A 24,573-nucleotide genomic window follows, 5' to 3' on the forward strand; every position below is an offset into this window, starting at 1 on the left:
TGCTTCAGCAGTTCTCTGGAGGCTGCCTCTGTGCTGGGCTTGATGGTTGATGGGGGCTGATGGTGTGGGTTTCCTGGACCCGTCTGCCCACTCTTCGGGAGTTTCCCGGGTTTTCCAGTCTGACAAACCCCAAGGGACCTTTTTTAAGGGCATTCCTTAGGATTAAACGGAAGCAGGGGCTGCACTTTGGACAAGGAAGGAGAGAACCCCGACGCGCTGTTTGCAGAAGGAGAGCTGATTGTGCAAGGAAGAGAGGCTGTTGGCATCAACGCCTTTGGCTATTTTGTAATAAACCAAGTAGGCTTGTCCGTGGGGGTCCGAACCGTCAAGATGCTGGGTGCAACCACGCCACCCTCTTGACTTTTTGGACCCCCCTGGACACGCCTGGAACTCAGAGTCCCCACTCTGAGAACAAGAGGACCAATATCTGGTTGGAAAAAGCAAGTTCTCTTTCATTCAGTGGAGGGAGAGCCGATAGGGAAAGAAACGCAGGAGGAATTTCTCAGCCCTGCGCTAGCGAAGGCTGAATTCCTGAAGTGTCTGTGGATAATTGGGGGGGGGGGTATCCTGCTGGTCTACCTTAGAAGAAGGTCTCTCAAGGTTATTTCGAGTCACCGTCCGTCATTTGTAGCTTCAGTGTGGGCGTTTGGGCGGTCTGTGACCCCGCAAGGACATCCTGCTTCTCCATTCGGGAGAAAGCCCAGGTCTTCTCGCTGACCTCCCTGAGGTCACGTTGGGGAACGTCACCCAGGGGAAGTTCGGGGGGTTCTGCTATTTTTGAGATCGGGCACTCTTGACACAGGATTCCGTCAGTGATGAAAGGGGGGTGACTCACGTCTGACTTGCTGAACTTCTGCATTGCCTTCAGACGCGCCTCTGGTCTCCGGGCAGCAATGTTGTAGCACAGCTGGGCTCCATCTCTTCCAGTGGCCTATCAGTGGCCCATTGAGGTGAGGTGGGGTGTACGGAGAGGTTAGCTGGTGAGTAGCCCGTCCTTCTTTCCTAGGGTGATGAAGAAAAATTAAAGAAAGCTTTTGGCTGGCTTGGTATGGAGGCAACAGAGGATGGCAGCAAGGCCCACTGACCCCTTCCTTCCTTCCTTCCTTCCTTCCTTCCTTCCTTCCTTCCTTCCTTCCTTCCTTCCTTCCTTCCTTCCTTCCTTCCTTCCTTCCTTCCCTCTCTCTTTCTCTCTTTCTCTCTCTCTCTCTCTCTCTCTCTCTCTCTCTCTCTTTCTTTCTTTCTTTCTTTCTTTCTTTCTTTCTTTCTTTCTTTCTTTCTTTCTTTCTTTCTTTCTTTCCCAACTTAATTCTTGCATTGCATTAAGAAATGCAAAGAATATGGGCTAGATCATAACTGAACATAGTAGTCTTCATGCAATAGAAACTAGAAACTGTTATCACTGGGATGATTTAGATAAAGCAAACTTTTAAAGATGAGGAAAAAAGTTCATCTCAATGTTAGATATGATTTCTAACTAGCTAATGAACATAGGGTTGCTTAAATTGTACCATTAATGGTAAGCATGACATGGATAAAAGGTTGCAAAAATGCATTGAATTATTTTATAATGTGGGAAAGGTTTTGATCTTTGAGCTTAATTCTTAATGCTAAAATTTAAAACAAAATGCTGAAAAAAGAAGAAAAGGAGCTGCCTGACTGAAGAAGGAGAAAATCTCTGGAGCCCGGGGTGGGCAAGGCAGACCCACCAAGGAGAAACTGTGTGAAAGTGATTTTTCACGCTGATAAGGGATACTGACCAAACCAGGATCAAGCCCCTTCACAAAACTGACAAGCTTCCAGCCCCCTTCTCTGCAAAAACCCAAGAAAACGGGCATAAGTTTTGCTGCCCTGAAATTCCCTATATATAGGGGTCTCCATTGAAAGTCATCTACTTGCTGGAATTCTTGGGTCACAATATTTATGTTCCTTCAAACTGGCGTTGTTGGGGGGGGCTTGCCCCTTTGGTGAGGGCATCTACCCCTCACAAATATCAAAGGGGGGGGCTTGGATGGTGGCCCTGCACCTGCCATCTTGCAAATTTTAACCCCCACCCCCAGCAGACGGCCCTGCTTACGGGCATCCTCAAGAGGGGAAGCGCGTCTCCACGCAAATGATGTGGCCGCAGATGCAAATGACGCAAACCACACCATTTGCATGATGGTTTCTTGACGCCCGTGGCATTGTGGCTTGCGCCTTCTGCTGCCAACCTCAATCAGCGCTTCCGCTGCATGGGAAACGGGTGTCGCAGCGTGGTTAAGTTTTGATTTACTTCCTGTATTACTGAAGCAATCCCCTACGTTTCTGTTTATGCAAACACGCAGGGCAGTTTGCAACAGCTAAAAAATACCGTCAGTGTGATTCAGATCAAAGCCCAAAATTAATATCAGTATCACTGAAACAAAAATGTTGGAATTCGGAGTGGGAGGATTAAGATGGAGTGATTTGTGTCTCCAGGACGTGGTTGACTCAGGTCCTCAAGATAACAAGTAACACTTTGATGGCTTAGAAAACAGACAGAAGATAAAAGCAACTTCTTCTTCTTCTTCTTCTTCTTCTTCTTCTTCTTCTTCTTCTTCTTCTTCTTCTTCTTCTTCTTCTTCTTCTTCTTCTTCTTCTTCTTCTCCTCCTCCTCCTCCTCCTCCTCCTTCTCCTTCTCCTTCTCCTTCTCCTTCTCCTTCTCCTCCTCCTTCTCCTCTCTCCTCCTTCCTCCTTCCTCCTCCTCCTCCTCCTCTATCATCGTCCAAGTCATCTTCTCCTCCTCCTCCATCTTCTTGTTCTCCTTGTTCTCCTTGTCTTCCACTCCTCCTCCTCCTCCTCCTCCTCCTCCTCCTTCTCCCTGTCCTTGTCCTTCTCCTTGTCTATCTTCTCCTTCTCCTTCTCCTTCTCCTTCTCCTTCTCCTTCTCCTTCTCCTTCTCCTTCTCCTTCTCCTTCTCCTTCTCCTTCTCCTTCTCCTTCTCCTCCTTGTCTATCTTCTCCTTCTACTTGCCCTTCCCCTTCTCCTTCTCCTCCTCCTCCTCCATCATCATCATCACCACCACAATACCTAATGCCAGTGATATAAGATGAAGGATGAAACTGTAGATTGTCTCATGAGGAGGTGTAGTAAAACCTCTCAAACAGAATATAACCAAGACCACGACAGGGTTGCAAAACGGGCCCGTTGGGAAATCTAGCCCTTCTGTTTGCAAAGGCTACCAAGAAAGGTTTGCGAAAGGAGGAGATCAAAATGTTGCAGGATTGCAAAACTGAGACCGATAGTCACCTAGAACCTAAGACACCAGACCTAAGTGTGCTTCGTTGACGTGGCCGTGGCTGGAAACAATCACCTTGATGAAAAACTGTGGGAGAAAGCGTGTCGCGTGACTGGCAAATGGAAGTGAAAAGAGTGGGGGGGGGGAATTGATGGCCATACAAATTTGCAATCAGAGCTCTTGGTGCAATGCTGCTAATTCAGCAAAAGACAACCTTACAAGGCTGTTGTTAGATTTGGACTAGGGAGACCCAGGTCTAGCACCCCTCAGCTACAGAAGATGCCTGGGGGACTTTGGGCCAGTCCCTCTCTCTCAGCCCAGCCTACCTCACAAGGCTGTTGTGGGGAAGATTGGCAGAGGGAGTGAGAAACCTATCTGCATATTGATAGGTAAAGCCAGAAAAACGGATTACCTTGGAGAGGCAGTGTGGTGCAGTGGTGAAAGTGCAGGGAGCTCCAAATCCTAGTCTGTCCTCAGACGGACTAGGGCCCAGTTCCTCTCTCTCAGCCCAGCCTACCTCACAGGATTGTTGTTTCCCAGGGCTGGGGAATTCTGGGAGTTGAGGTCCACGCATCTGAAAGTTGCCAAGGTTGAAAAACACTGGCTTAGAGGTAAAATAAAATTCCTGAATCCTAAAATATTCTCTCAATTTCTCAGCCAGTTTCATCGGAGTGAGTTTTCACAGCGCCAATATTCCCAGGGCTTCCTTTTTGGGAGTGGGATAAGGGAACCAAAAGAAAAATGGAAAGAAAAACGCTCTAGGAGCTGTGGAGACACCTGAGGCAAGTCTCCATCAAGTCTGTCTCAACTCCTGGGTCCAACCATGTGGTTGTCTCTCCCCCCCCCCCCCGTTTCTTCCCAGGTTAGGTAATGGCCCTGGGATAGCCGAGTGGTCTCCCATCCAAGAACTATCCAGGCCTGACTCTGCTGAGGTTGAGAGCTCAGTCCAGAGGGCCTCTGGGGCTCCAGGATCTCTCTGTGGGCCACAGAATCATAGGGTGGGGAGGGACCTCAGAGGGGCACGTGGACTAGCGACGTGGATCCCCAGGCTGCGGCTAGAACGGTTTCCTCACATTTTCTCTGGGCAGCGCGGCGTGTCCGGATCCGTCTTTGCAGAAAAGAGGAACCAGCTAGGCGAGGGCAGGAGGGAGTGGCTCACGGCAGCCGGTCTTAAATGCTCCTTTCATAAAAGAGTCATCCAGATCTAGGCAAAGTCACCGTAGCAAACCATGTGGATTTTAACATAAGGTGAGTCTTCCGGGCCAGTTCTTTGATGGCGGGGGTCCTTCTTCTCTTTTATCTCTTCCTCCTCCACCTCTTCCTCTGTTTTTTCCTTCTGCCCTTCTTCCTCCTTGTCTACCTTGTCCTTCTCTTTCTCCTTCTCCTTTTCCTTCTCCCCCTTCTCCCCCTTGTTCATGTTCTCCTCCTTCTCCTGCTCCTTGATTATCTTTTCCTTCTCCTTCTCTTTCTCCTTCTTGTCTTTCTCCTTCTCTTTCATCTTCTCCTTCTCATCTAGCTCTTTCTCTTTCTCTTTTTCCTTCTCCTTCTCCTCATCCTTGTCTATCTTCTCCTTCTTGTCTACCTCTTTCTCTTTCTCCTATCTTCTCCTTCTTCGTCCTTCTCGGAAAAGACCCCTTGCCCAGTTGGCAGAACAGGTCAGCTATGTAACCTTTTTTCCTCCTCTTGAAGGCAAGGATCTTGGTGTGGATTCCAGCCAAGGTTCACCTTGCTTGGGTATGAAGGGAAGAAGGTTGCAGGGCATGTGCAGAGCATTTTCACACCAGATTGAGTAGCCTTGATCGGGTGAGAAACTTGGTTGGGCTTTGGCGTGATGATGTTGGTCATCATATGGAGGCTCAGGACACTGAAATCCAACATTTTGGAAAGCCTCCAAACTGGGCAACAGTGCTGTAATGGATTCCTTAAATTATGTTTAATTTCTTTTGGAAAAATTGTTATTTTAAGGGTTTTCTTTCTCTCTGTTACTTGGGGTGAAGTTAGCTGAAAAGGCAGGTGAGTTTGGGAAGCCTTGTGGGGAAAGAAATGGAATTGCGTGGCCGCAACCCGCATACCCTGATTTGGCAGGAAATCCACACCTTATGGACTTCCATGGAGAAGTTCTCTTGTTTGCTCATTTTAATTTATCAGGTTGATTGTGAATTTTAGAATGATAAAAGGGAAGGATTTTTTTTTAAAATATTCGCATCTTGTTCCATATCTGAACTGATGAGAGCTAAAACTTATACGCTGACCTACCAGGGTGTGTGCAAATGTCCCCCCTGCCCGCTTTCTCTGACATCTCAAGTGGTTTATGAAAAAAAAGGATCCTCCAGCCCGTATCTGTGATCACTTACAAGCATTTCCACCCCTCCTGCTGACGATGCATCAGCCAGGAGATTATTTCCAAGAATCTAAGGAATTCAGCCTTGGACAAGGTTTCTTTGATATGATTCAGTGGCTTTACTTTTTGGGCTCCAAAACTGGAGTCAGAAACAAGCTTTACAACCAGTTGGATTGAATAGCGGACAGGGTTTGTGATTTGGAGGGTTTCTTTGTGGCAAAATGGTGTTGCCTTGCTTATATTAGAATGTAATTCTTCTCCATCTCCCCCTCTTCCTCCTCTTCTTCCTTGTCTATCTTCTCCTTCTCCTTCTTCTCCTCCACCTCTTCCTTTCATTTTGAACTGCAGTCAAACAACCCCAGTGCAGAGAGGGAGTTTTTTTTCTCTTGGAAAGGTTTTTTCCAGAAAAACAGTTGCACCACAGAAGTTGTGGATATGACCTAGCACCATTTATTGATGGAGAAATGGCTCTCAAGGCCAGGGATGGGCTCTGCTCAGCTCCTATAGGCACTCCAGTCCGGGGACATTATCCCGCACGTCCCTTTTTTGGCCTGGGGGACAGGGGACAGGGGACACGTGGCTCTTGCAGAGACATCTGGGTGCACAAATGCTTGGCCAGGGCTTTCCAAAGCATTTCTTTTATTTATAATGATTTTTATTAAAGACTTTCTCAGATATAAAAGATAAAGTAATATAAATGAAATTAAAGAAAAGAGAAAAAAATGAAGTGAGAAAGTGAGAAAAGTATAAGACAGGAAACAAGAAAAGAAACATATATAAAGAAGCAACTCCTGATCTTCTTTACAACAGTGACCAGCAAACAAATCGTCACACCTTCCTCTTTAAAATTAGATCATATTTTCCTTCTTCCCATATTCAACCCTTTTTAGTCAGCAAGTCCATAATTCCCCAGATCATTTTTTTCCATTTGCAGGGAAAAGTCTGTAAAAGGTTTCTAGCCTTTAATAAAAGTACGTGTACCTGATCAGACAGGTCAATTTTGCCACGTCTGCTAATTCCATCATGTTCCTCCGTTGTGGGTATTTCAGTGTTTTTCCATCTCTGCACATAACCTTGTTGTGCACAGAGGTTGTGTAATAACCTCACTGCACTCATTGTATACAAAACCACTCTTCCATAGGTCTTTTCTCCTTGGCTATCCATAAACCCCAAGAGAAAAAGTTCTGGTTTCATTTGAATATAAATCTTTAAAATTCTCAGCATCAGTGTCGGTACTTGGCATTTCTTAGGTCTTAAGTGGACTCCTTCATTCTGCCCCACACCTCTGGGCCTATGATCTATCAGCTGGACTATTTCTGAATACAGGTTTAATGCTTTTTCCGAGAAACGCTAAACCCACGTTTAGAAATAGCCTCACTGGCAGGTCGAAAGCACAGAGGAAGGGTTGCATCAAGCAGAGCAGGTGGGTGCTTCGACCCCTGGACCCCTCCATGCCTGTAACCTGTTAGTGGAGCAGCTCTGCCAGATGGCTAAGCCAGGTGTCCTGAACATCTGCCTGCACCCACCCGACTCTGCCCCACCGCCTGTTGGGGGAGTGATGGGTGTCTGTTTTCTTGCCAGCTGGTGGGAGGGCCAACAGAGCCAGAAATTGCACCAATCCCTTGCCTTGAGCTCGCAAAAACATCAGTAACCCCATTTGCTGGCTGAGTTACTGCTCCAGATCAGGGATCAGCCACGGGAACAAGAACTAGTCATGCCAGTGTATGTTTCGGCTGGCTGCAGGGCGAACGCTGGAACGCTGCTGTGCAAAAGAGCCCCGAGACACGCTGCGCGTTGTAAACACATGCCAAAGGAATTAATCACTAAGCGAGGAGCGGCGTTGACATCATTTCGTGGCGCAGGAAGGGTGAGGTTGGGAAGCTTAAAAAAGACCTTGCATAATTAAACCTTGGGTGTGCAAAGGTACGTTTCCCCACCTTGGCAACCTCCAGATATGATGGACTACAACTCCCATCACCCCTCCACGGAATATAATGGCAGGTTCTCGATCGATAAGAGCCCAGAACAGGGAGCAGCAAACACATTTTTGCTCAATAAATACCTCCTATTCCTCTTTGAGTCAGTGTGAACTGGCTGGAGTGTCTCCTAGGGCGTCACACCGTTTGTTCACGGTGTCGTAGGGCTTCAGATTGAGTCAAAGCTTTCCTAACGTTTTGGCTTTGTTTCCTGCAACGGCCCAACGAAAAGGAGACGAAGGGAAAACCGATGGCAAAAACGCCAGGATTTGCAGCCTAGATGTTCAACGGTGTCTTTGGAGAGAATACAACAAATCTAAAATAAATTATGAACGCGGTGGTCGTGATGACGGGTCTTGGGGCTGCAGTAGGGGTGGCAAAGATGTCACCGTGCTGTGCAAATAGACAGAAGTCAGCTCTCCTGAATGTTTGTATTTTTTTTTTCTTTGCACCTTTTTTTAAGGTGGATTCGTTCCGTTTTAGCTTTTTGGGGTTGTTGTTACTGATTTTTTAAAAGGAGGGCAGGAAAATAGCATCTTTGCTTATTTACCCCTTGTTGGTCAACATGGGCAGTGTGATTTCAAAAGCACGTACAGCAGTGTTTCTCAATCTTGGCAACTTTAAGACGTGTGGACTTCAACTCCCAGAATTCCCCAGCCAGCTGTGCTGGCTGGGGAATTCTGGGAGTTGAAGTCCACGCGTCTTAAAGTTGCCAAGGTTGAGAAACACTGTCCTAGAGATTAGGGTGCAGTCTTCAGTGTTGCTTTCCAGCTTCTGTGTAACCTGTGCCTTGTATATATTATATATATATATATATTCATGCTGGCTAAGGAATTCTGGGAATTGAAGTCCACTCATGCCGGCTGGGAATTCTGGGAGTTGAAGTCCACACGTCTTAAAGTTGCCAAGGTTGAGAAACACTGTCCTAGAGACTAGGGTGCAGTCCTCAGTGTTGTTTTCCAGCTGTTGTAAATGGTGTAGTTAATGAAGAGGCAATGCCACTCCCCGGCCAGAAGCAAAAAGAATGTCATTCTTATGCAGTTGTCAATTTCCAGAAAAGCTGTTGTGCGCCGAGCAACCTTTTCCCGTCACAAAAAACTTCCCAGTAGACTTCGGATGGGAAAAGAGAGGAAGCGAGGCCAGGCTTGTCACCTGCCCCAGCCACCTTGACGTCCTGTTCCCCGTTTTTCTAGCAGCAGGTTTTGTCCAGGCGCTTCATGGACCGAGGGCCACTTTCCGATTCAAAGGCAGGCTGGAGAGAGATTGATCGCGATTTGCAAAAAGCGAGTGCGTTATTTCCCAGAGGAAGAGGATCCAACTTCTGGAGAAGGGCGAAACTACCCGAGCGAGCGTACTGTAAGGGTTTGCATGGACTTTGCTGCATAATATGTAAATATATATGGAAACCATTCTGGCTTAAATTTAGTTTAACTTCAGTTCACATAATGTAACAGAAGTTAAACTAGATTTAAGCAAGAATGGCTTCCGCAGATATTATTTATTACACAGCAAAGGCCAATACAAACTCTTGGAGTACGGTTTGTAAAGTTTACGCCAACAGATACTAGAAGTCGGTTGGAGTACAAAGAAGTCAGAAATGAAATATTGATTTATATTGTTTTTAGCGGTCTCTTCTCTTCTCTTCTCTTCTCTTCTCTTCTCTTCTCTTCTCTTCTCTTCTCTTCTCTTCTCTTCTTTTCTTTCTTTCCCTTCTTCTTGCTGGCCCTTCCCTTCCCTTCCCTTCCCTTCCCTTCCCTTCCCTTCCCTTCCCTTCCCTTCCCTTCCCTTCCCTTCCCTTCTTCTTTTTCCTTTCCTTTCCTTTCCTTTCCTTTCCTTTCCTTTCCTTTCCTTTCCTTTCCTTTCCTTTCCTTTCCTTTCCTTTCTTCATCCCATCCTTCCCTTCCCTTCCCTTCCCTTCCCTTCCCTTCCCTTCCCTTCCCTTCCCTTCCCTTCCCTTCCCTTCCCTTCCTTCCTTTCCTTTCCTTTCCTTTCCTTTCCTTTCCTTTCCTTTCCTTTCCTTTCCTTTCCTTTCCTTTCCTTTCCTTTCCTTTCCTTTCCTTTCCTTTCCTTTCTTCATCCCATCCTTCCCTTCCCTTCCCTTCCCTTCCCTTCCCTTCCCTTCCCTTCCCTTCCCTTCCCTTCCCTTCCCTTCCCTTCCCTTCCCTTCTTTTTTCCTTTCCTTTCCTTTCCTTTCCTTTCCTTTCCTTTCCTTTCCTTTCCTTTCCTTCTAATGTTTACAAATAATAACGTGGTGGAGGTTTTGACATTCAGCTCAGAAATGTATACTTTTTAAAAAATATATCATGAAACCACGTATTCTGCTTGGTGTCTTTTATATTGAGCATTAATTATACATCAACCCTCCAGAAATCAGATTTGCCCCGATCCTGCTGGCCTTTTGCAAGGCACCAAAAATTTGGCTTTGACTCCAAGCCTGGGCCCCAGATCATCTGGGTAAGCCTGTTTCGTGGTTAGTTGGAGTGTTATGAGTGCTCTTGGCCGCTATTTTTGTGCTATGTTTGTCATTTCTAATTTGGGATGCTTTTATTGTTTTTACTATTTTAATGGTTCGCTGCCCACAGTCTTGTATATAAGATGGGTGACCACGTAAATGGAACAAATAAACAAATACAAATAAATAAACTTCAGTAGTTACCTCCCCATTTATAGATATTATTAATTTTGGAAAACCCACCTTGGTTTTAAATAAAATAAAAAGGGGACAAGAGGTTCATTTTGGGGCTGATCCCTGTAGCTTCTGATGAGCGCCAAAGATTTTATCCAAACTCTCCAGTCGCAGGGCGGTGGAGAAAAGATGGATGGACGTAATCTCTTTTTAAGGCTCTTCCAGTGTTCTGTGCTCCTTGCTTGTTTCAGGAGCAGAAATAGGGCAAGAATTGGGGCGAATTCTAGAGCCCGTGGGAGGCCGTAGTGCTGGAAAATCTTGCCTCATCTCGTCTCTGCCTCTGCACTGACCATTGTCCTACAGAAGCTTTTTGCAGAAGAGAAACTACAAGAATTCTTTGTGGAGGCCCCGTACAGAGAATTGGAAGCAAAGAAAACAATGGTGCCTGTGGGAATCTCCCACGGAAAATCCCATAGGTCTAGCGCCAATCCGGGGTCCTCCAGATTTCCAAGCCTGCTATTCTCCCTGCTCTTTTAAGAGGATGGGCATTTGGGCTCGACATTCCCGGGGAGATATAAGAAAGATGATTTCCCCCCCTATTCTTCTTTCTTTTCTTTCTTCGTTTGTATTTTTAGTTTGTTTGGGGTTTTCTGTTTTCTCTTTGGATTGTTAAGCCTGACGATCGTTCTGTTGACTGCGCATGCATAAAATAATTAATTAAAATGGGACATGAAGCATCAGGTTGGACAAGATTAGGGTACGGCGGTTCCTAGGACCCCTTGAGAAAGAGATTTTTCAGAGCTGGTTTTCTGAATGAATGTGTGGAAGTGGGACAGAGGAAGAAAAGAAACCACTTAATGACGCCTGAGTCCAGAGGCTGCCACGGATAACCACCCTGATTGGAACGGAAGTTGTAGACGGCTTCATTTTGCAAAGCCTGAAACAAATTTTAGGCACCCCAGAAATTATGTGAAGGGAGAGAGTCACCGTCAGGGGAGTGAAAATACCAAACTTAGCAGAAACGTGGGTATGTCTGTAGCCCTGATTGAAACTAGCAGACCACTTGCACATCTGGACCGATCAAAGGAAAAAGAAGAATAGTTTTTGATGGTGCACTAGGTAAAAGTCAACAGAAGCAAAATTGCGTAGGGTGACCTACTCACCGGAGAGACTCTGGCCTGCTTGCCCATTCAGCTCTATCTTCAGTTGCTAAAACACCAACTTCTTCCCAGTTTTAAGATTTGTAGGTCATAAGTATGGGTAGTCCTCGCTTAACGACCACAATAGGGACCAGTAAATTTGTTGTTAAGCGGGGCAATTGTTAAGTGAGTCGTGCCCAATTTTATGACCTTTTTTTGCAGTGGTCATTGAATGAATCACCACAGCCATTAAGCAAATCACATGGTTCCCCATTGATTTTGCTTGCTGGAAGCCGGCTGGGAAGGTCACAAATGGCGATCATGTGACCCTGGGATGCTGCAACTGTCGTAAGTGCGAGCTGGTTGCCAAGTGCCCAGATCACAGTTATGTGACCATGGGGGTCCTGTGACGGTTGTAAGCGCGAGGACCGGTTATAAGTCCCTTTGTTCAGCACCATTGTAACTTCAAATGGTCTCTAAACAAATGGTCGTTAAGTGAGGACTATCTGTATGCAAATACTTCTTTTCAGGACCACCACCAGGATCCATCCCTTCCCCAAGTTGCTGGACAGATATATACAGTAAATTCTCATCGTTCACGGTAGTTGTGTTCTATAAAGTCATGATGAACCATGAATTAGCAAATACTGAACCATCGCTCCTACGTCCTACAAGGCTCCAGTCACAACAGTTTCATCAACTGATCAATCTATAACCTTGTTTTATGTGTGTTTCTGTTTAAAGACGCCTTATTTAATGTATATATATTATTTAATGTATATATACAAATAAAGAAAGTCCTAAAAAAAAAGCAAGGTTAAGCATTTAAGGTTTTATGAAAAAGTCTTACTTTTGATGGCCATTTTAATTAGCAAGGTAACCAAACGAAGGCAGACATGTGCAGAGCGACGACTCAAAAGTTTCACTGCTCTGGGCACATCTGCAAATAACCGCCAAAGCACGGCAAGTATTGATTTTGAGGTTACAAATCTAATTTTGCAAGTGGGAGAATTTGCAAATACGGACTCCGGGAAGAACAAAGATGGCCTGCAGCAGGAAATTATCCAATTACGGGTGCCCGATTTCTCTCCCATTTTTGTGGGAAGTCTGATTAAATAGGTATGTTCAGTTTCCCAAAACCTTATTGCATTTTATAAATCATAAAATAAAGTAAAAACAGAATAATAAAATGAAATAATAAAAAATAAATATAAACTAAAGAGAATTGGATTAAAAATTCTGTCTTCACCCAGTCTACTAATAGTTTTTCTTCTGCTGGCTGATGTGATTCTACAGAGCTGAAAAACAATAATATAATATTAATTATACAACAACAGTAATATAATATTAAAAGGAAATGCCGGAGACCATAGTCAAGATATCTTGGATTAATTTATAGAGTCACCTGTTTACATCTCCCACCTGTAAAGGAATCTGAAGATGACCCTGGTACGAAAGAGCCATTGAAAAGGGATTGAAAAAGCGATTACCCAGCCCAGAACTTAAAGCCAGCCTGAGAAAGAAACTTAAAATAAACCTGGTTTGGTTTTGTTTAGCATAAGAGGGAACAGGGATAAACTTGGACTGTTTTTCAAGATCCTGTTGTTATACCCTATTACAGTATTTCCCAATCTTGGCAGGTCTCGGATGGGTGGACTTCAACTCCCAGAATTCCCCAGCCAGCCATGCTGGCTGGGGAATTCTGGGAGTTGAAGTCCACCTATCCGAGAGCTGCCAAGGTTGAGAAATGCTGCCCTGTTACAATAAAGAAGGATTCTTACCATCTAACTCTTGATCTGTCCCCGTCACAGCCCTTCCCTTCTTAAGCATGAATCCTTTCCATTCCTCTCTCCCGAATCATGATAAAGTTTTTATAATGATTTTTAAAGTTTTTTTTTAAGTTTTTCATTTAAATAATATTAATCGATATATTTCGTTTCTAACTTTCTTGTACGCCACCCAGAGTCGCTTGATGGTGAGATGGGCGGCTATATAAATGCGGTGAATGAATGAATGAATGAATGAATGAATGAATGAATGAATGAATGATCATGCACCTTTGGTGCGAAACCTGATGCGGATGAACCAGAGTTTAATCCTGGCTTATTTTTTAAGAGTCCAAGCTTGTAACTCAGAGTTTCTGCCTTCTGCTCTTTTCCCACGCGACTATCACAGGACATGAGCATCGTTGAAGTGACCTCCTCACTCCTAAGGGCCGAAGAGACGTTTTCTGCGTGTCTCGCACGAATCAACTCCGTTGTCCTCAAGCCCCTGTTGCAGTCAGGTGAGAACGGGAGACCCTGCCTCGGAGCCAGGTTTGGGGGCTCTCAATCTATACATCTAAAAGGGGGGAGGTGGTTCTAATTTACCCGTGGAAAATTAAAGATACAAATTAAGGACACTCTCAAGGTGCCTAGTCTGTGACCATGTGGTTTTCTGAGCTGGCATGCACAAATGATTTGCGGTGTCACTCTTCCAGAACGCTTCTTCGAGTTCCCAGTCTGGCCTGTGATTTCCTAGTGGTCTCCCATCCATGTACCAAGTTCGTCCCTGTTTAGCTTTTCCAGATTGGCCAGCTCGATGCTCTCCCCTCTATGAAACATTCATGTTGTTCCACATTAAACAAGCAACCCTGCCCCATACACAAATAATAAAATAACAGCAACCTCCTTCCAGCGGACAAATTAAGCATAACTCTAGGGTGTCACTCCTAGAAGAACGGTCTTTTGTTGCCTTTCAACTTTCAAGTATTAACAAGTTTTCTTTAAGCCAAGTTCGATTCCCAGGGACTTCATGGGCGCCTCCAAGAGGCCCCCCACTTCATTCCGTGCCCCTCCTTTGCACCTGCAACCTGCCAGCCGAGCTATTTTTGAGCACGAATTTAGCCCTCTTTCAAAGGAGCACTAAACCTAAGTTTACAAGGAGCCCGTTGAACACCTGACGGACACTTCAGGACGTGCCGGTCAGGCATTCAGCAGGCTGATGCCTCTTCAGCAGCCCGGTGTCTGGTCTCTTGGGCAGTCCATGCCAAAGGGCCATGGAGGATGGTGGCTGGGGACCAGAGGGGAGGGACAGCCTGCAGCACCCTAAACAACAGGCCATACATACCTAGTTCTATGCAGAGAATTCCAGACCAGGCTTTTTAAACAGGGCTTTATCTGCTCCTCCTCCTCTCTGACTCAGTCTGCTTCTTTAGATGTTTTCCCTTCTGCATCACCTTGAGCCTGGGGAGGCAAGAGAAGCGGAGAGAAGGCAACAGAATCCTCTCCAGAGCATTTGGGATCCCAGCCTCTTTGCAAAACTCTTCTCACTGATGTCTGATCTATCCCCCACCATCCTGCCCCCAACCTGCAGGCCTTTCCACCAGCCAGATGCTCAGCAGATGGCTCCCTCGGGTCCTGTTCCTCCTCCTCCTGTTCTTGTTCCTTCAGCCCAGAGTACCTTCCATCCACATTGTACAACTCCAACAACCTCCTCTCCATCATTTAACCCTTCTGTTTTTTCAAATACAGGTGGTCCTCAGGTTATGACCACCCGTTCAGCAACCGTTCAAACTTGCGACGGCGCTGAACAAGGAGGACTTATGGCTGGTCCTCAGAGTTCTGGCTGTGACAGTGTTCCCACAATCACGTGATCACGATCTGGGCGCTTGGTGCCCAGCTCATTATTACAATGTCACAGCAAACCATGGTCACATGGTCTCAATTTCCAACGTTGCCTGTTGGCTTCCCACAAGCAAAGTCAGTGGGGAAGCCAGCAGGAAGTCGGAAGTCACAATCACGTGAGTTCCTCACTGAATGACCCATGTGGTCCTCACTTAACAAGAGCAACTGGGATTGCCAGAACTGCCATTGCTAAGTGACGCAGTCACGTGGCGTCGCACTTTACAACCTTATCATTAAGTGGTAGCAATTCTGGTCCCAATTGCTGTCATAACCCGAGGACTATCTCTATGTTCACTCACGAGGCAGATATGCCCGGATCCAGGTGTTTAATTTTAATTAGGCAAAAGCTTCCCGGTGTCCACGTGATGTTGAACCTGGTTTTGGCACACAGGAAAAAGAAAAAAAAACATTAACTTTGAGGCCAGTGGATCATCCATGTCCATCACGGTAGCGTCCTCTGCTGCACATCAACCACATTGTCGTTAAAATATCCTAGAACACCACATTTCCCGTCCTCCCTTCCTTCTGGATGATTCCCCCTTTTCTAGCTGGATCATTTCACCTAGGAGAGTCCCGATTTCTGTCTTCAAAGGTTCCTTTGAGAACGTAAAGGTCTTTCTGCTGTTAAACGACCGCTTCCAAGTTATCTGGCAGCTGACGGAGGAGAATTACAGGACGCTGAAGCAAACTTTCAGCACATCCGAATCCGTCGGGGTCCCTGAGGTCTACCTTGTCTGGAAGGCGGACCTGTTCCTGAATGCTTATCTCCAGTGAGTACAGCAGCGGGGCTCATATTCTGCGTGGGGGTGGATGGGGGCCTTCTTTCAATGCTGGAATTCTGCTTTGCCTGCACCAAATAAACCTCCAGACCAGGGTTTGGCAGACTACGTTTCTGCAAAAACTCGATCATGTTCGGTGAGAGCAAACCTGGGAAAAGTTTGCTTGAATGCAGTCTGTTTTCAAACACCGGACCTCTGCCTCTTGATCCAGGGGTTTTACTGAACAAGTTTTATTGTTATTGAGCATGTTCTGTGGCCTGAAAAAGTGTGGAAGCCCCTGCTCTAAAAGTAGAGGCAAGTAGCAGAGGGATTCTGTGTTTCCCTCTCTTCTCCTTGCCCCAAAGCCTTTGCACGCCTGTCGATAACGTGCCTTAGGCTGATTTTCTGGTGGATTTTGTCTCTCTTTCCTCTCAATCCAGCCCCCTTTCTCTTCTCTGCAATTCAGGATCTGACTGATGGGCTTTCTCTCCATAACAGAGGAGAGGGCCCTGCAGCCCCTCAGCCTCTCTAGACCGACTCAAGTAATGCAGCCTTTCCTATCCCCAGCCCCTGTCCGAAGTAAATCTCTGCTTTCTTTCACGCCAGCACCAATCTGAAGAACACATTTTTGCAAAAGCTGTGAGTTTTTCTCTGTCCCGGTCTTCTTTCTGCTGAGCAAAGCTACCTGCTCAGCTTTGTACATCGCCATCACATTTCCTTTTTGGGAAAAGGTAGTCAGCATTCCCCGTTAGAGATTTGGAATGGAAAGCAACTGGTCCTTCATCTCCTGTGGAATCACAGCTCCCAGTATCCACACCCTGCAGGACCAGGATGATGGAATCTGAGGGTTGCAGGTTCTCCTGGACTTAGAACAGTGTTTCTCAACCTTGGCAACTTTAAGGTGGGTGGACTTCAGCAAGCATGCTGGCTGGGGAATTCTGGGAGTTGAGGTCCACCAATCTTAGAGCATGCAGGCTGGGGAATTCTGGGAGTTGAATCCCAGACATCTTAAAGGATGCAGGCTGGGGAATTCTGGGAGTTGAAGTCCAACCATCTTAAAGTTGCAAAGGTTGAGAAACACTGTCTTAGAGCAATGGCCCAATATCTTTCTCTATTTAACTCACAGGTACTTTTTCACCTTTGCTACTTGTGTGGTGGTCCAAGGGTTTGAGCGTGCGGCCAGGAATAAAAGGTGAGTGGTGGAGTAGAACAGCTAACACACTGGGCAGCAAAACTAAAAAGTCCCTGGTCTGAGTTTAGCCTTTCAGGTATATTTACCGTACGGCCTTTTAAAAATGATTTAGACTTCTGCTTCCCGCCAGGAACTCAGGAAGGATGTATGGTGTTAGCTGCTCCAAATTTCACCCAAGAACTGTCCTAAGAAGCAGGCTGGGTTGGAGAGTCATAGAAGTAGAAGGGATCTTAAGGGGTCCTCTAGTCCACCCCCTGCCCAAAGTCCCCAATAATCCTCCGTGGCTGAAGAAAGACCCGAACCTACTTGTCCCCTGTGCTAATCCATCACCTTAACCACTACGCCGCACTGGCTCTCATTGTAGAGTACAGAAAGGGCCTCGAAGAAAAGAGGATGCTACCTTCAGGAAAACACGAACTTAACCCAGGCATAGAGGACAGTGCGGGAAAGAAACTCAAGGCTGCCCCGCCTGGACTCTCTTTGGTCTACAAGAAAGAAAGAGGAAATGCTGACAGGCTTTTCAAATTCTGTTATATTGCTAAATCAGCATCCTAATATTTTTTTCTGTTTCCTGACCTGGCCTATCCCACAGGGCTGATGAAAGGAAGGAAGGAAGGAAGGAAGGAAGGAAGGAAGGAAGGAAGGAAGGAAGGAAGGAAGGAAGGAAGGAAGGAAGGAAGGAAGGAAGGAAGGAAGGAAGGAAGGAGAAAAGAAATGGATGGATGGATGGATGGAAGGAAGGAAGGAAGGAAGGAAGGAAGGAAGGAAGGAAGGAAGGAAGGAAGGAAGCTAGGTGGAGAATGAGGAAAGGGGGAGGCTGGCTGGGGAATTCTGGGCATTGAAGTCCACATGACTTAAGTTGCCAAGTTGAGAAACGCTGTGTAAGAACACTGTCACCAATATACTTCTGAACCTGCTTCCTCTTATGCATTGCATAAAGATCTCTGTTTTGGTCTGGCCGCATATAAACAAACTGGGGTCTCTTGCTTCCCTTTTCGAATCAAAAGCCCTTGTCAAAAGTGCTGACAGTTGACCCATTTGGCATTGCAAGCGACTGAAACACGCGCCTATTTGAAATCCGCCCGCAGCTCTTTATATCTGAAAAGCAGCGTGTTTCTGGCCGTACGGATCAGGACGCGGCAGAGCAAAAACCTTATTTGGCAGGAACAGCGTATCTTGAGAGCGGTGGCCGTGCATCCTGTCACTTGAGTCACTTTAAGCCAGAGAGAGGAAAGGGTTGTGACCCAAGTGTTTCCAGGCCAAAGTTGGATAATGGAGTTAAGTTAAATTAAACTACTTTTCTCTTTTTCCTGTTTGGGTTTTGGGTGCCTTGCTGTCTTCTGTGCGTAGGTCGGTACAAAGTGATCCTTTCGCCTTGAAAATAGTTGTACAGTGAGGGGTATTTTGGATGTCACAACCGGAGGTCCGATGGCGGGTGGTGGGCGCACTCACAATATGGCTGCTGCAAGGGACTTACCTACTCAGAAAGTGGCGTGGCCAGTTCAACAACCATGTATTTCACGTAAAGTAATAACTCCCCCTCCCACGACTTTGCGGGGCTTCATGGCAAAATTTCTATTAGTCGAACCTCTTCCCCCGTGAGATTAGGGTGAAAAGTGCCTTTTTTAAAAGAAGAGCAACCTGAACCTTCCGAGGATCGCTTTTGCCTGACACCTCCTTGTCCTGCTGCTTCTTCATCCTTGCAGTGACGTCTGGAAGTTGCGCAAGTCCTCGCTGCAGGAATTCCTTGCAGATTTCTCTCCGGATACCTCCCTGGCGATAGCGCTTTACACGGTGTTGCAGAAGCCGTTCCGAGACCACCTCCAGCAATACACCTTTGCCCTCTCCAGGCTCGTGAAAGCAGCTGGACAGGTAGCGCATCTGCAGCCGGGGACCCCCGCCCGTGCTCGTGCGTCGATGCAAGGCGGAAGAAACCGCGGCGCCTCCTTTGCGCGGCCTCGTTGCCTAAACGCGAGGCTTTTTAGTTTGGGAGTTAAAAGTGGTGCTTTGCGTGGGAAAATCTTTCTCGTCGCTCACGCCTTTCCAATTGAGGGTGTTGGTGGCAACCTCCCTGCCTCTGTGCCACTGGGGTGCTGGGTTATCTGCCTGAAATATCGCGTGGAAAAGCCATCCTGTTGAGCCTTTCAGTGACGCATTCAGTTCAGGTCAAGATCTGGCGGATGCCTGCAGAACCCAGGCTAAGCCTGGTGAGTTTTAACTATGTTCGAGTCAGAGAACTCCCAAATCATAGAATCATACGGTCAGAAGGGACCTTACAGGCCACTAAACCAGTGTTTCTCAACCTCGGCCACTTTAAGATGTGTGGACTTCAACTCCCAGAATTCCCCAGCCAGCTTGAAGTCCACACATCTTAAAGTGGCCGAGGGTGGGGAACCCTGCACTGAAGCATTTCCTGGCCGAAGCCCATCCAGGCTTTGCTTGAAGTCCTCAAAAGAAGCCGAACTCATCACACCCCGTGGCAGCCTGATCCGCTGGCTGATAGCTCATACAATCATGCGGTTCCTCCTGGTGCTCGTCAGCCCCTCAGTTCTGCCCCTTCCCTCTGGGGAACCAGGAATAAGTCTACGTGACAATCCTTCAGATATTTGAAGACTGCTTCGTGTTACCTGGGTGGCTGTGTCTCCATCCAGGTGCATCCTGTGTGAACCCAGCCCATTTCACTCCTTTGGGAACCAGTGGTTGGGGTTCATTCTGGAACCAGGTTAAGCGGGTTGTGCGAACGCCACAGGGCCTGCACGATCTCAGCCGTCCGTCCAGACGATGCTCTCCAGCTGGCGGGACCCGCTCAGGGTTCACTGCCATGTGAATCTGAACCCAGACGCGTTAATTCCAGAAGCAGCTGAACCCCCCTTGGCCAATGTCCACGTTGACCAGGAAGGGGTTGGGAGGCGAGCCGGCTCAATTCCAAAGGGCCGAATTGCTCTGCTTTTCTTTTAACAGGGCTTGGAGGAAGAAAAGGTCGCCAATGCTTTAGAAAAGTTTGCAAAGCTGCGTTCGTTCGCCAGCCAGGTCCTGGACGAAGCCTGCCTCACCGCGGGTTTGTGGAAGTCTGTGGGATCGAAGCTCAGGGTGTGTTCCCGAGAAAGGGTGGCTAGGTGGGAGGGGAAGGGATCCCAGGGGCTGCCCCCCAGAGCCCAGCCCGAATCTCATTCTTCCTCAGTTTAAGCCTTGGCTCTGCTCCTGCCCTCTGGGGCAGGCGGGATAAGCGTGGGACAACCCAGCAGCCATTGGGAGACTGCTCCCGGCCAGCCTTGGTGCCCAAGGGAGGAAGAGTTAGAGCCCAGGAATGGATTCAAGGGACGGAGGGGAAAATCACAGAATATAAAGTCCTAATGTTGGGAGGGGCCCTAAAGGTCATCTAGCCCAACCTCTGCTCACAGGAACGTCTCTGATCGATGCCTACCCAGCCTCTGCTTGGAGACCCCCAGCGAGGGAGAACCAAGGGGCCACTTGTTGTCTCACTCCCAAGTTCCCCCTTGAAAGCTCAAAAGATGTTGACCACCCCCGTGCAACGTGCGGGGACTCCCTGATCGTAAAGTCTCCTTCCCACCAATGCCCCTTCTTTCTCGTCCATGCAGCTGGTGCAATTCCTCCGTTTGCTGCCTCCCTCATGGCACGGCCTGCAGCGAGGAGAAGATGAGGATGATGATATTTTTAGCCTGCCTTTTTTATATATAACTACAGTGGCATACATCCTTTCTTATAAAGGGCAGCCCTTTACTTCAGAAAGCTGCCCTTTAGATTGATTTCATTTAATTATTTCTTTACTTGGTTTTGCTCTTGAATTTTCCTCGGTAAACCAAAGCTATGAACAATGCATTCTTTTCTATCCTTATGAACCTCTTTCAGATTGGCCCGTTATTTTTTCCAAGAAAATAGGCTCACTGTATATATAACTCAAGGCGGCGAACATCCCTCATACTCCTTCCTCCTCCTATTTTCCCCACAACAACCCTGTGAGGTGGGTTGGGCTGAGAGGGAGGGACTGGCCCCAAGTCACCCAGCCAGCCTCTGTGCCTAAGGCGAGACTTGAACTCAGAACCTGCTGGTTTCTGGCCCGGCAGCTTCACCCCTGCCCCAAACTGGCTCTCCAAAAATTCATCCCGGCATCTCCCCCTTGCAGGACGTCCTCTGCACGCCCGAGAGACGGCTGCTGGAAGACAGCGGAAACCTTCCTATCTTTGCCAGCACAGGCAGAACGGATCGCGTCCTGCTCTTCAACGATGCCCTCGTGCTGATCCAGGTAAGATGGCAAGTTCGATTTGGGGCGCTGCTGGCCTGGGACGGGGAGGGTTGCCATCTGCATGACCACAGGGACAGGCGTCTCAGTTGTTCTCCTGTTTTAAAGCACTTTTATTCATTTTTTATTTGCTTGCATTTCAAATTTGGCCACCACCCATCTCACTAGGAAGTGACACTGGGCGGTTTGCAGTAAAAACAGTAAAGCACGACTGGAAAGATTGGTTGTAATTCTCCAAATCTTGGGGATTCTCCAAGCCGGTTGCACACGTAAGCCCTGGCGCTCACTGCTTCAAGATCAGAAGCGGAGAGAATTACACCTTAGCCACGCAGGCTCTCCTCCTGAGCCTTAGAAATCACAGGAATCAGAAAAGGACTTTGCTCAGCCGCCTATTACGCCCTTAAAGCAAACAGAAATGCAATAGAAATGCAAATGTTGGCTGGCACTAAAGCAAGGAACAAGGAGCTGGTGACGGTCTGCTCGGTTTCGGTGGTCGTTGTTTGGCTCTGCTGAGGCTCTCTCTCTCTCTTTTCAAATCCTGAAACGTTCTAGGGGAACCATTTCCAGAGTTTTGATCTGAAGCTTCTGTGGGTGGATGCAACTTGCAGAGAGACCGGAAAGTGAGTGAAATGGATTCAGTGGCTGAAACAGAACAGGGGGAAAGTTTATCGCCTTCCCCGTTTATCGCCTTGGTAAACTTTAGTGAATGTAGCGTCGTCACGCATACAGGCTTGTAGTGCAGTGCGGAGTGTCTTGTAAACGCACGCTGAGAACCGAAATCAAGGGAAGGGGGAAAGTTTACTGGAAAGAGGACGATCACTGACTTTTCCTAACCATAAACCTCCAAAGCATGGGATGATGGCAATGATGGGGATGAAGAAGAAGAATTGGATTTGATTTATAGAGTCACCCATCCCACAGTAGCAACTCTGGGCAGCTAACCCAGCTTACAAACCCTGGCTCCAAAGAGCATCAGTAAAAGAAAACAAAAAGGCTTTGAATGGCAGCTGAGGATAAACCAATCCTCAAAAAAGTGAACACAAATTTAATGGGCTGAACGAACCTCCTCATCGCCTGCATGTTTAGCTTCCTCTCTCCTCAAAACTGAGAAGGAAACTGCTCTTCCTTTGCTCCCCAAATAATATTTTCCTTCTGGGGCATACGGCATTGCAATTTTCCTGCTCTGGAAAACTTGAGAAGCTGGAAGTTCCTCTGCTAAGGTGGGGTGGGGGTTGCAGTTTTAAAAAATGAGAAGGAGGCCGGTGGAAAAAACCAGGGGAATCAGTGGTAAAGGTAACAGGGAGGGAATGTACAAAATCAGCCCAGAGTTCTCACTCAAGACACACATGACCAGGCTCAAATTGATCCTACCTTGGATATCTTATGTGAAGACTTAGCTCTCTAAATAAGGTTCTGACGCTGGGAAAGGTGCAAGGAAAGAGGTGAAGAGGTTGACCAGCCACAAGGTGGAGGGACTCAGTTACAGACATGAGGAATGCACTGTTAGGAGATCTCAAGGACCAGGACAGATCTCAGGACAGATCATTCTAGAGAAGGTCCATCTATGTGGTTGCTAAGAGTCATCACCAACTTAATGGCACGTAATCATTCAGTGTGAAGACTTAACTCTCTGGAAAAGTCCATAATGCTGGGAAAGGTAGAAGGAAAGAGAATTAGAGGATGACCAGCAGAAGGGGGATGGACACAGTTACAGTGATGACGGGCATGCCATTGGAAGGCCTGAAGGACGAGGTTGGGTTGCTAAGAGTTGCAATCAACTTGATGGCACATAATCAAGAAGTATCTTGAGTCTGCCTTGGGGATCATCCAGGAGCCACACTTAGGTTAAACTAATGCTATTGCGTGCCATATTTCCAGGAGGAAATAGAGAAAAGGAAAGAAGACCTACAACAGTGTTTCTCAACCTTGGCAGCTTTAAGATGTGTGGACTTCAACGCCCAGGATTCCCCAGCCAGAATCCTGGGTGTTGAAGTCCACACATCTTAAAGTTGCCAAAGTTGAGAAACACTGAACTACAAAGCTACTTGAACATAGAGAATGCATGTGTGAATTGCTGCAGTTGAGGGAAGAGGCCTCTTAAGCTTCAGGAGGACAGGAGACTGAGATGAGTGGGGGAAAACTATGGTCCATTATCAGATGAAGGATTGGGGTAAAGAGGCAACTCTTGTCCTCTGCTGCCAAGGAGATCTGCCAGCAATGGTTGGGCACCCATCACTGGAGAGGTTCTCAATCTGTGTGAAGTTCTTGTAGCCCCCCTAGGTCAACACAGTACAGGAAACCCAGAATGAGAACATCTCCAGCAGATGGATGGCCAACCATTAAGAACTTCCTCATGATGTGGGAACTGTGCCTTCCTGAATCTTAAGTCTGGTAGATCTTGGCAGTAGAAGACAACTGTTGGATGTGTTTGTCAGTCATCAAATGACAGCAGGTTTTTTCCCCACCCATCTCAAACTCCTGTTCTCTAGACCAGTGTTCCTCTACCTTAGCAACTTTAAGATATGTGGACTTCAACTCCCAGAATTCCCCAGCCAGCCATGCTGGCTGGGGAATTCTGGGAGTTGAAGTCCACATATCTTAAAGTTGCTAAGGTTGAGGAACACTGCTCTAGAGGTTTAATAGGTTTTGTTCCTTCAACTGTTCCAAACAGGACATGTTTTTCTGAATTTCCAACTCGGCTGGAGGCCTTTCTTTGCAATCTTCTGTTTTGTCTATTTCCTTCTGAAGATATGCCACGCAGGGGTGTCCACAGAGTACGGTCAAAAAAAGTCAAGATGACAGTTGTGGCAGTGTGATTGAAACTCCACTTGTTTTATGTGCATGGCCACCATCTTGACTTTTTTGACCAAACCTGCAGACACCCCTGATGGCATGCATGCTTTCACTCCTGGATGAGAAAATTTAAAGAAGGAAGTGACTTGGGAGCAGAAAAGCTGGTGGACAAATTGAGAGGTCATTATCATTTCCTGAAAAGACATTGATCCAAGTGTTTTCTTCTTCTGTTACATGGTTAGAAACAGAAAAATATTTTTAATGCAGTGTTCTTATATTTGGTATTTCTTTCCAGGCATACCCTCCACATTGTTGCTCCAGAAGAAGATTTCTTCCTCTTGGCCAAAGAACCAGAATCACGAGTAAGTGGCGGATGACCTGGGTTGGTGGAGGTGACTTATGATGGAGCAACTACAAGTTCCTCTTTCCATGTCAAGTGGCAAGTGTGAGCAATCCCTGACTTTTCTCCCCCTCACCCCCGGATCATCTTGGCTTTCTGTTGTTTCAGTTCTGTTTTTACCCAACTCAGTTGCTCTCTGCCTTCTCAGCTGGTTATACTTAGTGTAGGGA

General features: G+C 46.9%; 1 protein-coding gene across 2 annotated transcripts in view; it reads left to right on the top strand.

Annotated features, from left to right (window-relative positions):
* The window catches only part of ALS2CL (ALS2 C-terminal like), a 47,539-nt gene that overhangs the window by 888 nt on the left and 22,078 nt on the right, over window positions 1–24,573 (top strand). For both annotated transcript variants that reach the window (XR_015797892.1, XM_088150776.1), the window contains exons 2-9: window positions 13,510–13,618; window positions 15,592–15,769; window positions 16,884–16,949; window positions 18,656–18,821; window positions 19,911–20,039; window positions 21,094–21,213; window positions 21,763–21,830; window positions 24,299–24,365. Coding sequence is in view for 1 of the 2 variants with exons in the window: in XM_088150776.1 (XP_088006902.1) it covers window positions 13,513–13,618; window positions 15,592–15,769; window positions 16,884–16,949; window positions 18,656–18,821; window positions 19,911–20,039; window positions 21,094–21,213; window positions 21,763–21,830; window positions 24,299–24,365 (900 nt within the window). In the remaining variant the exon portion in view is untranslated. The remainder of the gene's footprint in view (window positions 1–13,509; window positions 13,619–15,591; window positions 15,770–16,883; window positions 16,950–18,655; window positions 18,822–19,910; window positions 20,040–21,093; window positions 21,214–21,762; window positions 21,831–24,298; window positions 24,366–24,573) is intronic.

The sequence above is a fragment of the Python bivittatus genome, unplaced genomic scaffold (genome assembly GCF_059951505.1).
Source record: "Python bivittatus isolate LINGU-HERP-01145 unplaced genomic scaffold, Pbiv_v1 ctg000610_np1212, whole genome shotgun sequence".
NCBI lineage: Eukaryota > Metazoa > Chordata > Lepidosauria > Squamata > Pythonidae > Python > Python bivittatus.